Below are 14046 nucleotides of genomic sequence, written 5' to 3' on the forward strand. Positions count from 1 at the left end.
TGATAATTGGACCAAACCTATTCAACGAGATCAAATGTGAGAGCATGTGAGATACTCTGAAACTAATTGATTACCGAAGATTATATTAAGGTTTCTTACCCAAAAAAAGAAGAAGTTATATTTTAATTACATTTTATATATAAATAAGAGGAAAATGCTACTAGTATTTAAAAATACATCTTCTGAAAGAGAATAATTAGTTCTGGTCCTAAAAAAATAGTTTTGAAAATAAATAAATGCATGTGGTGAGATTATTGGGACTTGAATGGCGTGCAAGTGCAAAATGAACTAATAAAGTATCCATCCACATCCAGCACTACACGTGCAATTATTTTCTTCTTCTTGCTAAAAACGAACTCAACTTATTTCCAGCTGTGTACACATTTGGTTCCTACGCACAACACGCCAACTAGTTTGGTCACCACCCCACCAGAACTGAGCTATCTTCACCTATAATAGTGTTATCTCAAACGTATACAACTCAGAAACATAACAGGTTTATGTCAAAACAAGTAACATGTCATAAGAATGGCACACTTATCACGTACATCAATTGCACACATTTGTTTATTTTTAGTTTTCTTGCAATCACATAACAGGTTTGGCATTGGCAAGTTGTAATTGCTTATAGGAACTCTCAAAGACATAAAATACGTATAAGCTTATGCTTGTCTAAAGATTAAGAATACATTGGCTGTTGCAACCTGTGATAAGTTCTAAATTATGTCAATGATTATCATAATACCTAATATGAAAACTAAAAAGAATCAAGTGGCTTAAGTTTCTGTTCTGCCCTCCTACTCCAGAAATGCACATGCTCAAAATGTGTAGAGTCAACTAATCATAGAGATATAAAATAGTACTGGTACATAATTGAAGCAATTTGATCCTATTAGCTTCTATGAAGTAAAATACTAGTACATGAAAATGCAAATTTGTTCAATAGCAGTATGATACTCTAATGATTCAATCATTAGTTATTCGAATTCGACAAAAATCAGATAAATAAAACGCAAACTAAAGCATACAAATCCGATAAATAAAACGAAAACTAAAGCAAGCCATACAAGAGATAAATGAAATTGATCAACAAAAATGCTAGACTTGAACCATAATATGGAATTATCGATTGCTTTGCTTAATGGTGATTTGGAGACCTTCTAACAAAAAAACCAAGCATGATATATGCCATCAGCGACAATCGATTCAAGGCAGTGTGCTTATCATGCTTTTGAATATGTATTCTTGAAGGTAACAAAGAATACAAACAAACATAATTTGAAAGATCGTAAAACTGAAGCTAGATTAAGTTTATCAATGATGAGAGACACAAAATAAAAAACAATATGAAGGTGCTTATGTGATTCAGTTGAATCATTTCATAATCAATGTAAAAATAAGGTACTGATCATCATGTCCCCCACCCCTTTCCCCCACAAAAGATAGACAAATACCGCACCGATCGCCATTCTACTAAGTTCCCCTTCATTGTTTTCTGGCTTTTCTTCCATTGCTGCTGCATCACATGATTACATCCCCATTGACAATTGCTAACACAGCTGAATGATGAATCTTACGATTACAATTTTCCATCCAACATTACAAAATTAATCTCCCACATAATTTTATCGTATATCTGCAGCAGCAAATGTCACTTGTGCACCTTGTATTCATTCATTCTCATTAATCATTATGTACTTTGACTTTGATCAACATATATTCAGGAAGCAAAAAACAAAGTTAAGCTTTTTAGCCTCCCCAATAAGTTAATTCACCATGACCTCATTCCACTGTTTACATCCATAGACCAAGTCCTTCTCGACCGCGGAGAGGGATCCATATTTGAAGAATGCGACGAATTGGTCCTCACAGACCTCAACTCTCTACCCATAACAGACCGTTGATTCCCAACTCCACCACCAACACCAAAACAACCAAAGAAACTCCCAAAAAACCTTCTCAAACCACCACCTCTTTGTCTTTCTCTACTCCCTCTAGAAGACCAAGAAATCCTCCTAGGTTCACCACCATTATTAAACCCACCATCCATTTCAGTATAAACAACAGGTAACTCTCTCTCAGCACCTCTCCTCCCACCCGAAAATCTCCCCACAGCAAAACCACCACCAGGCAATCTCCAAATAGTCAACCCAACATTACTCTCTTCCTCATTCAAACCAACCGATTGCTGCGACTCCACCTGCGACCATGATTGTGATTGTGATTGCGATTGCAATTGATTACCATTTCCAGCATCAGAATCAGTCGGTAACTCATGTCTACAAACCGGACACGAATTATGCAGTGCAAGCCAAGGTAAAATACAATCAGGATGATAAATATGCTTACAAGGCATTTCTCTAACAACAGTACCTAACTCAAAAGCTTCCATACAAACAGCACAATGTGATTCCATTTCCAAATGAGTATTATCAATTTCAAGAGTTGGTAATGAATCAACAGAAGCTTTTGATGCTGGTGGATGTTCATATCTTCCAATACCATTGATCTCAATCTGTGAAAGCTGTTCCAATAATCTATCAAAACCAGATCCAAGCAAAAACTCTGACATACTTGGTGGTAATGGTCTTAAACCAGAACCAGCACCATCATCATAAAATAACTCAAACCCACGGCTCTCTCCTCTTTCTCCTCCACCGTTGTTACCGGCTTCTGTGGCTGCCTCTGTTGAGCCACCGCCACGGAGGACAATGACCGGATTGAAAGGTGACCGGTCACCACCGTTGCGGCGGGTTCTACGGAGGAAAGATGGACGAGAACCATTATGATTATGATCTGAATTTGGACGTTGACCGATCATGTACATGGCGGCGGCTGGGAAACGTCGGCGGCGGGAATCAACTTGTGGAGGTTGTTCAATTTCTTCGAGGAAACCGCCGTCGCAATCAGGGCAGACGACGGTTTCCTGTCTGCTTAATCTTACAAAACGATTGCATCTATAACACCAATAAGATGTTGTCTCTGACATAGTGCCCGTCTAAACGCTAGTAATAATAATTACCAGATCTCTTGTAAGATCAAAATTCAAATGAATAAAGGAGAAATAATAATAGAGGATGTGGTATTATTATTTTTGAAAAGGGGAGAAAAAAATTGAAAAAATGGTTGAAATGAAATTGAAAGGGTTATGGGTTTCTGGGAGAGAGGAGAGAAAGATGATGTGTCGAAGATAACAAAGAAAGCGCGTATTGATTTGTTGGCGTGTCTACAACGCTTTTATTTATGTGACACGTGGAGTTATGCAGTTGGATGGTATCCAAACGACAGATAGGTAAACGTTTTCTCTGTATCGGCTGGATGGCTTGAGCTTTGTTATGTTTACGGGATTTTGTTTCGATGGCGCCTTTGTTCAATATCTTAACCGATTTAAATATTTTTAATTAATTTGTGATTTCAAAGGATATGCTTTGATATTAAAAACAAATTGAAAAAGGATATGCTTTAAATTTAGTCAAAATTCGATTTTATTTGATTTAAATGAAAATTATTATTTTTCTTTTTTTTTTTGGTACAAAAATTATTATTTTTCTGTATCTACAAAAGTAAACATTCCATTCTTTAAAAAAAAAGTAAACACTCCATATCAGTCTATTTTTATAAATGTGTTTACAAATGGAGAAAAGTTTGCATATAGAGAGAAAAATATTTTAACAATTCAAAAGTTGTCCAAACACTGTTATAATTTTAAAAATAGTGGTATTGATTTGGGATTGCGAATGTACTCATCTTAAAAAAAAATGTATTTCAGAAAGAATGTATAGTAAGAATTAGTTTGGTAGAAATAGTTAAATAGTTAAAAAAGAATCTATGGAAAACCTGAATTATATTAACTTAAACAAAAGTAATACACTTTTTAGTGTTAGAAGATAGTTAAAAACACTTCTTTAAAAAAAAAAGTTTTTTTTTTACAAAATTAAACTAATATTCATTCATTCAAATCGAGAGATTACATAATTCAACACCGCTAAAAACATAAAGGATGAATCTGCGAACAAACTCACAACATCCAAGTTAATAGCATATAACGACATATTGCCTATAAAAATATATGATAAAATTAAAGTTACCGAAATATTCATGGCCGCCGGATTTGCAACGTTGACGTCCAAATCTTTGATTGAATAATCGATCTTTCAATATGAATAAAATGAACACCGCAAGAAGATGGGAAAGCAAACAACACCGCACAAGACGACGAACAACAAACCACCACACTTAGATGATGAAATCACAAAGAAAAAAAACTAGATCTATGTGAAAGTCACTTATTTAGAGAGAGAGAGAGAGAGAGAGAGAGAGAGAGAGAGAGAGAAGATGAAGAGGGGTGTTCCAGGTCAAAAATTGACCCAAAAACCACCCCCAATGAAGAAACGGAAGAGAAAACCTAGAGAGATAAAATTAGGGCCGACTTGTTGGAGATGGAGAGTTTGTGAAAAAAAAGTTGTCCAATACTACATTTTTAGATGATTGTCATTTTATTAATAGTTTTTCTTTTTCTTTTAATCAAACTAACATTTATTTTTTGTTGTTTCAATATCACTGCTCTTAAAAATATCTTCCCTGAAAAAATATCACTGCTCTTAAAAATTGGTTAAATGTGATTTCATATCATTACAAAATTATAATGTTTTACTTTTATTCTCATAAAAAGTGGTATTTTGTCACAAACCTAAATCAAGTGAAAACAATAACAAAATTGTTAGATCAAACTTTATGATTGAAATTCAAACAACAAAAAAATTAGAGACCTAATGTTTTAAATCATTTTACTTTTGTGGGGGAATCTTTTAAACAATTTATAACTATTTCTTTGAATTTATGAATCTATAAATTATTTAAAAGCTTAGAGACCAATTTTTTATTTTTTTTTAAATAAGACCAAATTAAAATTATTTAAAAGTTTATAAAGGATCTAGTTTTTTTTTTTTTGAAAGAATAAAGGATCTAGTTATAATTTATTTAAAGGGTAAGGGAAAGACTTATTTCCCATGACATCCTTCAAAAAAATTATTTCAAGTTGCACCCAAAGAAAAAGTGTTTAGAAATTAATTAAATATTTTTAAAAAATTATGGAACTTAATTAAAAAATTTAAATTCAAAATCTTATTTAGAAATTATAAATTGTTGCATTATTATTAAACCAAAACAAAACCATATAAAAATTGGAAAAATAAAAAGAAACGCTAGAAGGAGGGGTTGAACCTCCGACCTTGTGGTTAACAGCCACACGCTCTAACCAACTGAGCTATTCCAGCTTCTTGTGTTCTTTGTCTCACGTTTGATATATGTAACATAAACGAAAATGATAGGTCGTGCAACACTTCAGATTTTGCTTTCAAAAGTTATCAAGGTTCAAGCTTCTCCAGTGACACTCTTGTCCCACCAGTTCCATCATCATTATCAATTATAGGAGCATCTTCGAAAGGGAAATATCAAGGGATTAGCTAATAGCCTTCAACTATCGTATGTAGGTCATAAGTCTATTGGTATTATGGTATTATTATTCATGTACGATTTAAATTAGTAAAACTGTATATTTGTTTTTTGGCTGTTTTTGTTGTTTGGTCTCATTAGCAGTGCAAAACCAATATGATATCGAATCTATTTTTATTAGGACAAGAGTCATATAATGATGTTGTTCCAAACAATAGTTCACCTCCCATATAATGATATTGTGTCACCCTCCATTCTTGGTGCTGGCTGATGGCTTACAATATAATACAGTCTAGTTAAATTTGTTGATTTTTATTCATGGTGAACGAATTTATCTTTTTGTATAAGCTTTAAAATTAGGTAATGGTATGTTTTGTCCTCTTTAGTATTTTGTTTTGAAACTTGCTACATTGTATTCACTCTTTCTCCTTTGAGGCACATCTTATGTTTGAAAGAATTTTTTTAATCTAGTATCTTTTGGCATCTTAAAAAATAGTTCACTTCCCAAATTTAAGTGGAAGTGTGTGCTATACAAATTACAATATTACTTTTTTGACAAGAAATTACAATATTACTTGACATGCACATCTTTGTCTTATGTTTATTAGTAGGGCCATGCTAACATTCTTTGGATTGTCAAGAAAACAAAAAAAAAGACATTGGTGTCTATGCATTGAAGATATTGAATTTTATTATGTGTTTTTCTATCATGAGCCTTGAACACTTATTAATATTTTTCTTATTAATATGTCTAAATAAATATTTTATACAAAAATGTATGAACAATTTTACAACAATGATATATACCTTCCCTAAAAAAAAAACAATGATATATACCTTTAATTTTCATTTATCCATTCAATGCATCATTTTCTCTTTATATGTTATTCTTCTGATCGCATCATCACTAACAACAGATCACATCACCATCTATGCTTTCCCTTTGAAGATGTAGACTAGATATTGGATCCTAGCCAAACCAACCAGAAGGTACCAAAAAATCAAGCTATATGATAAAAGCTTTTTATTAAGAAGCTGATCTTTCAATAGTTTGTTGTAGCTGAGTACTAATTAATCTTATCCAAGAGAGTCAGCTCAATCTAGCTCACAAATGTTATAAATGGGATTTTACACTTCTACCCCTAGTTAAGATACTCTCCTAAAGAAAAGAAAATTAAAATCTTGTTAACCTTCAACTTACATTCATATTATCAAACCATAGTATTCTCATCCACGTTAAGTAGTGACAAGAAATTTCACAGATGCATTACAAGAAATATAATAGCAATGTTGAATGCTCAATCAACAACTTAAATAATTGAAGTAATTAAACATCTTTCTTACATGACAAAATCAAAATTCCAGATGACATAGTACTATGAATCACTAACCTTAAAAATTACAAAAACCAAAACAAAAATTGTCACAAATGTCATATCAGAAGAACAAAGAACAAAAGACTGCTGCAAAAAATATCATCATGGAGGGCAAAATGTAATGGCATAACGATTTGCCAAACAAGACATAAGCCCGGTTGCATCATCATAAGCATAGCTATAAGCATGAGGACAAACACTCTTAAAAACACGAGCAAACATAGTTGGCTTGCAAATTTTCGGATCAGCAAATTCACCAGTGCAACAATACTTATCTGATTTTGTAGCCAAACAAGCACTTTTACACCCCACAACTTTCCCATTATGCTTCACAACAAGTTGAGATGGACAACAACCATTCAAATCAGCTTGACAAGTAGCAATGCCACAACCAACACCCCCACCAATAGGTTTCATCGACATTGGAAGGTTAAAACCGTCAACTAAACTAACATCATAGTAATGTAGAGGTGAATGTGAGGTTCCAAGTGTCATTTCAACAAGTGTAGCTGGAGGAACACCACCAATTCCCTTGCATTTCAATTGGCCTCCGCAGTCTCCGGTTTGACATGTGCCTTTTCCGGTTGTTTCGTGGAAGAAACAGCCTTGTCTTCCCCAGATTCTTCCTGCCCAGTGGTTAGGGAGTTGGAGAACAAGTTCTTCGCCGCTTGGGAGGTGAAATCCGCCATCTTTGATTGAAGGGTGTCCTTCATTGCTGAGAATTCCTGGCCATACACTTTCCTTGCAGTTGTTTACGAGTATGAGTTGTGTCCCGTTTCCATCCTTAACAACACCTAATATTATTAACACAAATAACATAAGTTCTCAACAGTTTTAACAACATTGACACTTCAGATTGAAAGCGTGTATAAGATGAAACGATGCCTGATTCAAAAACAATCTTATTAAATCACTTATGTTTTTCAAACTGTTATCAGTAGTGTTTACGTGTCAGTGTCATTTTCACTGTTTCAAAGAATATATATGTGCATAAAAAAAAGTGAAGAGTAGCTAGAAGAGTACCTGTGGCTGTGACAGAGACGGAGAGAAGAAAGCAGAAGAAAATCAAGGAAGTAGTCATTTGGATTTTGGAAATGTGTAACCGTTTGTGCTTAGCTCTTTGATGAGGTATAAAGTGTGAAAGTGAGTGATATATATGTGATAGTGGTGCATATATAATATATGTATGAACGTGGTTGTCATTTGTTTCCTTCTTTTTAGCCATTTTGTGCATTATGTGTTTGATAACCGTTTTGCTAAAGAGACTAGAAGCCCTTTGATTGTTTTCCACCCAGCACCACTTCTAAAATTTCTCCATCACGTTTCATATCCTTTTGTTTAATCACACCTCACAACACAGCTCTACTCTTTTTGTTGAGATATTTTTGCACTGATATGATATATAACATAGTAAAATTCAGCAGAGATTAATAATTAGAAAAATGAGCCTATAATACAACATGTAAAATCAAATGATTTAATTTATTTATTTATTAATTATATTTTAAATTAGAGATTAATAATAATAGAATAATGAGCCTATAATACGACATGTAAATGAGTGACAAAAATTCTAAACTTTGTTATGGTTATGATATACATTTTCTGTCACTTAATTATTATCTTTTAGAATATCTCTTTACCTCATATATCAACAGCCATATTATCTTTTTTAAAAGGGATATCAACAACTATATTATTATCTTTCGAAAAATAAAACAACCATATTATTAATTAATCGTTTCACCCAAATTCTACTATATTAAAAATAATTTTATCACACTTTATTTATCTTCCGGTTGAACTCCATATTATCACACTCTTTTTTTTTTTTCGAATCGGAAGATTAACATAAAAAAAAATCACTAGAGTATTTTTGTCAAGTTCTTACCATTCAACAAACGTCTCTTAGATTTTTTTTTTTTTTTGACAAGATAAAAATATAATACCACACACTTTCACTTTGACAAAAAATGACTAATGAAACAAAAATCATTAATAGCAAATTCAGTTCTATTTCATTTTATGATGTGAAGATTTTTATTTAAGTAATACGTCAATTGATAATTTTACTAATTTAATAACGTGTATAGATTTCTGCAAGTTGAGTACTTAAAAAAAAGTTATTTTATTTTATATGTAATGATTTTATCTGTTTGTGTATCAATTAATTTAAGGATACTTAAAATATGATTTTTTTTCATTCTATTCATGTGAACTCATTAAAATATGGGTTTGGTATATGTCCATGGTAAATTTTATTTGCAATATCATGAAACAATTTTTTTTTTTATGAAGGAATGAAACAAAATTTTAATCATCTTTAATTATATGTCTAACCTAGACAACACCAAATAAATATAGTGATATATGAAACAGAACAATTTTTTTAGTGGAGGGGTGTTTGTTCTTAAATTGAACTAATAACACACAAACTAAAATGAAAAACAGGGTTGGAGTGTTTAGATCGTTATTGATGGGAGTTAACAATGCCTCCATATTTAGTTTGTCTTTTGCAAATTTTGGAATTTTGGTGTAGTGTCTAGGTTTAAACAAGGTTTGACTTTCTTTTGACATTCACTCATGTGATCATTTTAAAAATTATGTAATGATATCATCTTTTTAGATGAGATTGCGCATGTTGAACAACTGATGGATAAAATTAAATTCTGCTCTTAAAAATGATTTATGGGTAAAACTTCATAACTATTGTACAGTGTGAGGGAGTGAAATTTGTCTTGTGCTTGGGTCGACAATTGATTTCGGCATTGGTTAAGTAAAGTAAAGTGAGATGAGATACTTACCTATTTTTGGTCGTTGTTTTCATTTTGTATAAAGAAATGTTATTTTAACTACTTTTTAATTGTTAAACATCGTATATACCATTTGCATTATCAATTTTTCTTTTTAATTCCTCCAAGCCATCAATAATTATAAAAGATCTATTTTTATCGCTCAACCATCAATAGATTCGGTCGATACGAGATTATAGATTTTCTTAAATATTGTCAGTTTTTTCTTTGAAAACCTACTTAAATGTTCCGACCTATTCTCCCCTTTGAATGTAGGTATTTTTTTTTTATTTTGGCTTAAATAAGTCTTTCATCCCTGCAAATATAAGTCGTTTGAAATTTCGTCCTTGAAGTTACTAATATTTCCAATCTGCTACTGTAAATATTAATAATTTGACTTTTGGTCCTAATTAGTCTTTTTAGCTGAGGTGAGTTGTCATTAGCAACGTGGTGCTCATATGGCAAGTGATGATTAACGATGTGGTTATCTTAAATAGGTCTTTCGTTCTTGCAAATATATGTCATTTGCATTTTCGTCCATGAAGTTACTAATATGTAATTAGAACCATTTTTCAAATGATTAATATTGCAGTGGCAGATTAGAAGGATCAGTAACTTCATAGACGAAAATTCAAATGACCTATATTTGCAGGGACGAAAGACCTATTAAAGCCTTTTATTTTTTATCAAGGCCTTGGTTGTGGGCTTATAAGTTAAGAAGTGGTGAGTGGATTAATTAATTAATTTTAATTTCTAAGTATATAAATAAAAAATAAAAAATGGGTTTGGGTTTTTAGGGTAAACCAGTGAGAAAACGCACAAAAACAACTCGCATCAGAAGACCGACCGGCTTCGGAGGAGAGGATCGGCACGAATATCGGTTCTTCCATTCCACTCTTAAACCGGTTCAGTTACCACCATTTTACCGCCGAAACCGGATCCATTCAAAACCAACCCTAACCGGTCCACCATCACGGTTCTCCTCTCCCAAATCCATTCAATAAACCGGTACGCTCTTTTCTTTCTTCCTCTTCGTAACTCTTGTCACTTCTTAAATTTTCGTTTTTTATCTATGAAACTTAAAGTTTATGCTTCAAAGATTAAAACTTTATCATAATTTATCACTTTAGGGATTGATTAAACAAATTGGGTCATTAGAATGTGCTTGTTTTTGTAGTTTACCCTAACTGGGTTGTTCTGTTTTGAAGTGATTATTGATCAATGGAGCAAAATCTTGAACTGGTACCAATTACATCACAAAAACACGACCCAGCATGGAAACATTGTCAATTGTTTAAGAATGGTGAAAAAGTGCAACTTAAATGCAATTATTGTCTCAAGTTTTTCAAAGGTGGTGGGATTCATAGGTTTAAGGAACACCTTGCTTGTCAGAAAGGCAATGCTTCAATGTGTAGTAGTGTTCCTGCTGATGTAAGGCAACATATGCAGCAGAGTTTGGATGGTGTTGTTGTGAAGAAGAGGAAGAGACAGAAGATCGAGGAGGAGATTATGAATGTTAATCCTTTAGCTACTGTTTTGAATGGTGGTAATAATCAGATGGATGTTAATCATCATGGGGTGCATGTGCAGCCTATTGGAGTTCATGATCCAATGGAACAGAATCCGGTCTCGTGTCAGATGTTTCATTCGCCCGGTGAAGGAATGAGTAGAAATGTAGAGAGAAGGAAGAAGATTAGAGCTACTAAGAATCAGAATCAGAATCCGGCTGCGGTGGTTTATAATACGAACTATGAGCCTGAACCTGTTGTTGCCCCCATGGAGAAAAATACATTGTTTCCTACAAAGGTGGACCATCAAATTCATATGGCGATAGGAAGGTTTTTGTATGATATCGGTGCGCCTTTTGATGCTGTGAACTCGATATATTTTGAGCAGATGGTTGAAGCAATTGCTTCTGGGGGATCAGGTTTTCAACGTCCATCGCATCATGAACTTCGGGGATGGGTTCTGAAAAATTCTGTGGAAGATGTGAAGAATGATGTAGATAGATGTAAGATGACGTGGGGGAGGACTGGCAGTTCGATTTTGGTTGATCAATGGACTACAGAAGCTGGTAGGATACTGATAAGTTTTTTGGCTTACTGTCCTGAAGGTGTAGTGTTTTTGAAATCGTTGGATGCGACTGAGAGATTGATTTCAGAAGATTTTTTATACGGGTTGATGAAAGAAGTAGTAGAAGAAGTTGGAGTTGGGCAAGTTGTGCAAGTGATTACATCAGCTGAGAAATGGTATGCTGATGCTGGGAGAATGCTGACTGAGACTTACCCTAGCCTTTATTGGAGCCCTTCTGCGGCTCATTGCATTGATTTGATACTTGAAGATTTTGGAAATATTGAGTGGATTAGTACAGTTATTGAACAGGCTAAATCTATAACAAGATTTGTCTACAATTACAGTGCAATTTTGAATATGGTTAAAAGGTATACTTTGGGGAATGATATTGTGGATCCCTCTTTCTCTCGCTTCACGACAGACTTTACCACGTTGAAACGAATGGTTGTTCTTAAACACAATTTACAGGCCATGGTTACTTCTCAGGAATGGATGGATTGTCCATATTCAAAGGAAGCAGCAGGTTTGGAGATGTTAGATATACTAAGCAATCAAACATTTTGGTCCTCGTGTGAAATGATTGTTCGCCTGACACATCCTCTTTTGAGAGTTCTGAGAACAGCTTCAAGTGAGATGAGACCTGCAATGGGATACACTTATGAAGGAATTTACCGGGCAAAAGAAGCGATTAAGAAAGCACTTATCAAAAGGGAGGATTATATGGTGTTCTGGAATATTATACATCAAAGATGGGATAGTCTTTGGCATCATCCTCTTCATGCTGCAGGCTTCTATCTTAATCCGAAATTCTTTTATAGCATTCAAGGGGATGTACCCAATGAGATTCGCTCAGGGATGCTTGACTGCATAGAGAGATTGGTACCTGATACAAGAGTCCAAGATAAAATTAGCAAAGAATTAAACTTGTATAAATCTGCTGCAGGAGATTTTGGGAGAAAGATGGCAATCAGAGCTAGAGATAATCTGCTTCCTTGTAAGAGTCCAATAACCTATTCACTTAGATATATTCTTTTGCCATGTTGTGTGATTTAACTTTAACTTCTTTGAAAAATAAAATTAGAAGCTACGCGCATTATTTATTTATTAGAAGCTCTTCCAAACAATCTCAAAAGTGCTTATGTCAGTAGATAAACTCAAATAAATCAATTCAAACAGACCCCCCCCCCCCCCCCCCCCCCCCCCATTTGAGTGTTTTATTTCTTTCATGACCACTTGTTAAACTTTCATTTGCCATTTTTTTTTTCTAGCTGAATGGTGGTCAACATATGGAGGAGGCTGCCCTAACTTGTCCCGCTTAGCAATTCGCATTCTTAGCCAAACATCAAGTGTGATGTTCTGCAAGAGAAACCAAATTCCTTTTGAACAGATAATCAATACAAGGAATTATATAGAGCGCCAACATTTTACTGATCTCGTCTTTGTTCACTACAATTTACGGTTGAGACAAATGTGAGCTTGAACTGCTGTATATTGGTAAATTGTTTCAATACAGTTGAAGTTGAAAGTAACTTAAATTAAGCTGTTTGTCTTTCTTTCAGGTTTATGAATAAGGAGCAAGAATCTAGCGATCCTCTGTCATTCGACAACATTTGTAACGTTGAAGACTGGATCGGGCCAAGGGATTTGTACTTCGGAGAGTATGGTAACTCGGATTGGATGGCACTTGATTCATCTTCCATTAACACAATGCCTTTAAGGTCTTTAAACGATGAACCTGAAGAAATGTGTGAAGGTAAATTGTAAACCATTTTAATAAATGTGGAAACTGTTAAACAAAAATGTGGAAACTGCTGGTAGACTAACCAGGTAGAAAATGTCAGTAACTAACATGTTTTCATCTGTTTGTAGGGTTTGACGATGATGAGATTTTCATTAGTCTGAAAGATGATGAGGATGTGAATTCCGGAGACAAGTTCGAAAACCATTAGTGAATGATGAAAGGAACCATGCTTGCTGACAGCTTCCAATTTTAGTTTCGACATGTTTTCCCCAAATACTGGTTCGTATGTGTTAATCTTAAAAATAGAGGGAAACTAGGGTGGAGTTTACTGGACATGTGAGAGGAACCAAGTTATTGTTGATGTATTAGTTGGTATGATTTGGAAGGTTTTTGTACAGTATTTGATAGTTTTGTAGTATTTCTTACACTACTAGAGTTTACAACTTTTGCAAACTGGAACCTCCATTTTTATTTTTATTTGCTAAGATTATGAATTGTTGAAAGCTAATTTGATTTAGAATCTTTGTGACAAACATTAAAAAACATGAGTTAAGAGACATGAAAAACTGAAGTAGAAATTGTCTCTTTTGGCCAAATGGTGTTTGAGAGC

The 14046-nt window shown here is 33.7% G+C and overlaps 3 protein-coding genes and 1 non-coding gene across 5 annotated transcripts; 1 reads left to right on the forward strand and 3 right to left on the reverse strand.

Moving 5' to 3' along the window:
• Positions 1-1099: 1099 nt before the first annotated feature.
• Positions 1100-3338, reverse strand: LOC25489325 (probable E3 ubiquitin-protein ligase RHC2A). Its single transcript, XM_013605240.3, has one exon. It carries the CDS (start codon positions 2987-2989, stop codon positions 1772-1774), a length of 1218 nt encoding a protein of 405 aa, XP_013460694.1. The 5' UTR covers positions 2990-3338; the 3' UTR covers positions 1100-1771.
• Positions 3339-5202: 1864 nt separating this feature from the next.
• TRNAN-GUU (transfer RNA asparagine (anticodon GUU)) lies at positions 5203-5276 on the reverse strand. Its single transcript has one exon. It is a non-coding gene; the product is annotated as a tRNA-Asn (tRNA).
• Positions 5277-6772: 1496 nt separating this feature from the next.
• Positions 6773-8009, reverse strand: LOC25489327 (thaumatin-like protein). Its single transcript, XM_013605241.3, has 2 exons — positions 7854-8009; positions 6773-7624 (listed from the first exon to the last, which is right to left on the reverse strand). Exons 1-2 carry the CDS (start codon positions 7909-7911, stop codon positions 6933-6935), a joined length of 750 nt encoding a protein of 249 aa, XP_013460695.1. The 5' UTR covers positions 7912-8009; the 3' UTR covers positions 6773-6932.
• A 2419-nt stretch (positions 8010-10428) lies between these two features.
• LOC112419854 (uncharacterized) lies at positions 10429-13944 on the forward strand. 2 transcript variants are annotated; one of them, XM_024777875.2, is made up of 5 exons: positions 10429-10630; positions 10831-12689; positions 12964-13165; positions 13255-13448; positions 13565-13944. In XM_024777875.2, the coding sequence occupies exons 2-5, from the start codon at positions 10844-10846 to the stop codon at positions 13642-13644; spliced, it is 2322 nt and encodes a 773-aa protein (XP_024633643.1). In that variant the 5' UTR covers positions 10429-10630; positions 10831-10843; the 3' UTR covers positions 13645-13944. The 2 variants fall into 2 exon arrangements, with proteins under 2 accessions (XP_024633643.1, XP_024633644.1); XM_024777876.2 differs by having other exon boundaries at positions 10800-12689; positions 13565-13806.
• The last annotated feature ends 102 nt before the right edge of the window (positions 13945-14046 follow it).

This window comes from Medicago truncatula, chromosome 3 (genome assembly GCF_003473485.1).
Source record: "Medicago truncatula cultivar Jemalong A17 chromosome 3, MtrunA17r5.0-ANR, whole genome shotgun sequence".
NCBI lineage: Eukaryota > Viridiplantae > Streptophyta > Magnoliopsida > Fabales > Fabaceae > Medicago > Medicago truncatula.

Bases quoted from the DNA above. Each gene is read 5' to 3' on its own strand.
- LOC25489327 (XM_013605241.3), bottom strand. From the start codon at position 7,911: ATGACTACTTCCTTGATTTTCTTCTGCTTTCTTCTCTCCGTCTCTGTC. The intron at 7,625-7,853 runs GTACTCTTCTAG...TAATAATATTAG, and splicing joins CGTCTCTGTCACAGCCACAG to GTGTTGTTAAGGATGGAAAC.
- LOC25489325 (XM_013605240.3), bottom strand. From the start codon at position 2,989: ATGTCAGAGACAACATCTTATTGGTGTTATAGATGCAATCGTTTTGTA.
- LOC112419854 (XM_024777875.2), top strand. From the start codon at position 10,844: ATGGAGCAAAATCTTGAACTGGTACCAATTACATCACAAAAACACGAC. The intron at 13,166-13,254 runs GTGAGCTTGAAC...TCTTTCTTTCAG, and splicing joins AATTTACGGTTGAGACAAAT to GTTTATGAATAAGGAGCAAG. The intron at 13,449-13,564 runs GTAAATTGTAAA...ATCTGTTTGTAG, and splicing joins ACCTGAAGAAATGTGTGAAG to GGTTTGACGATGATGAGATT.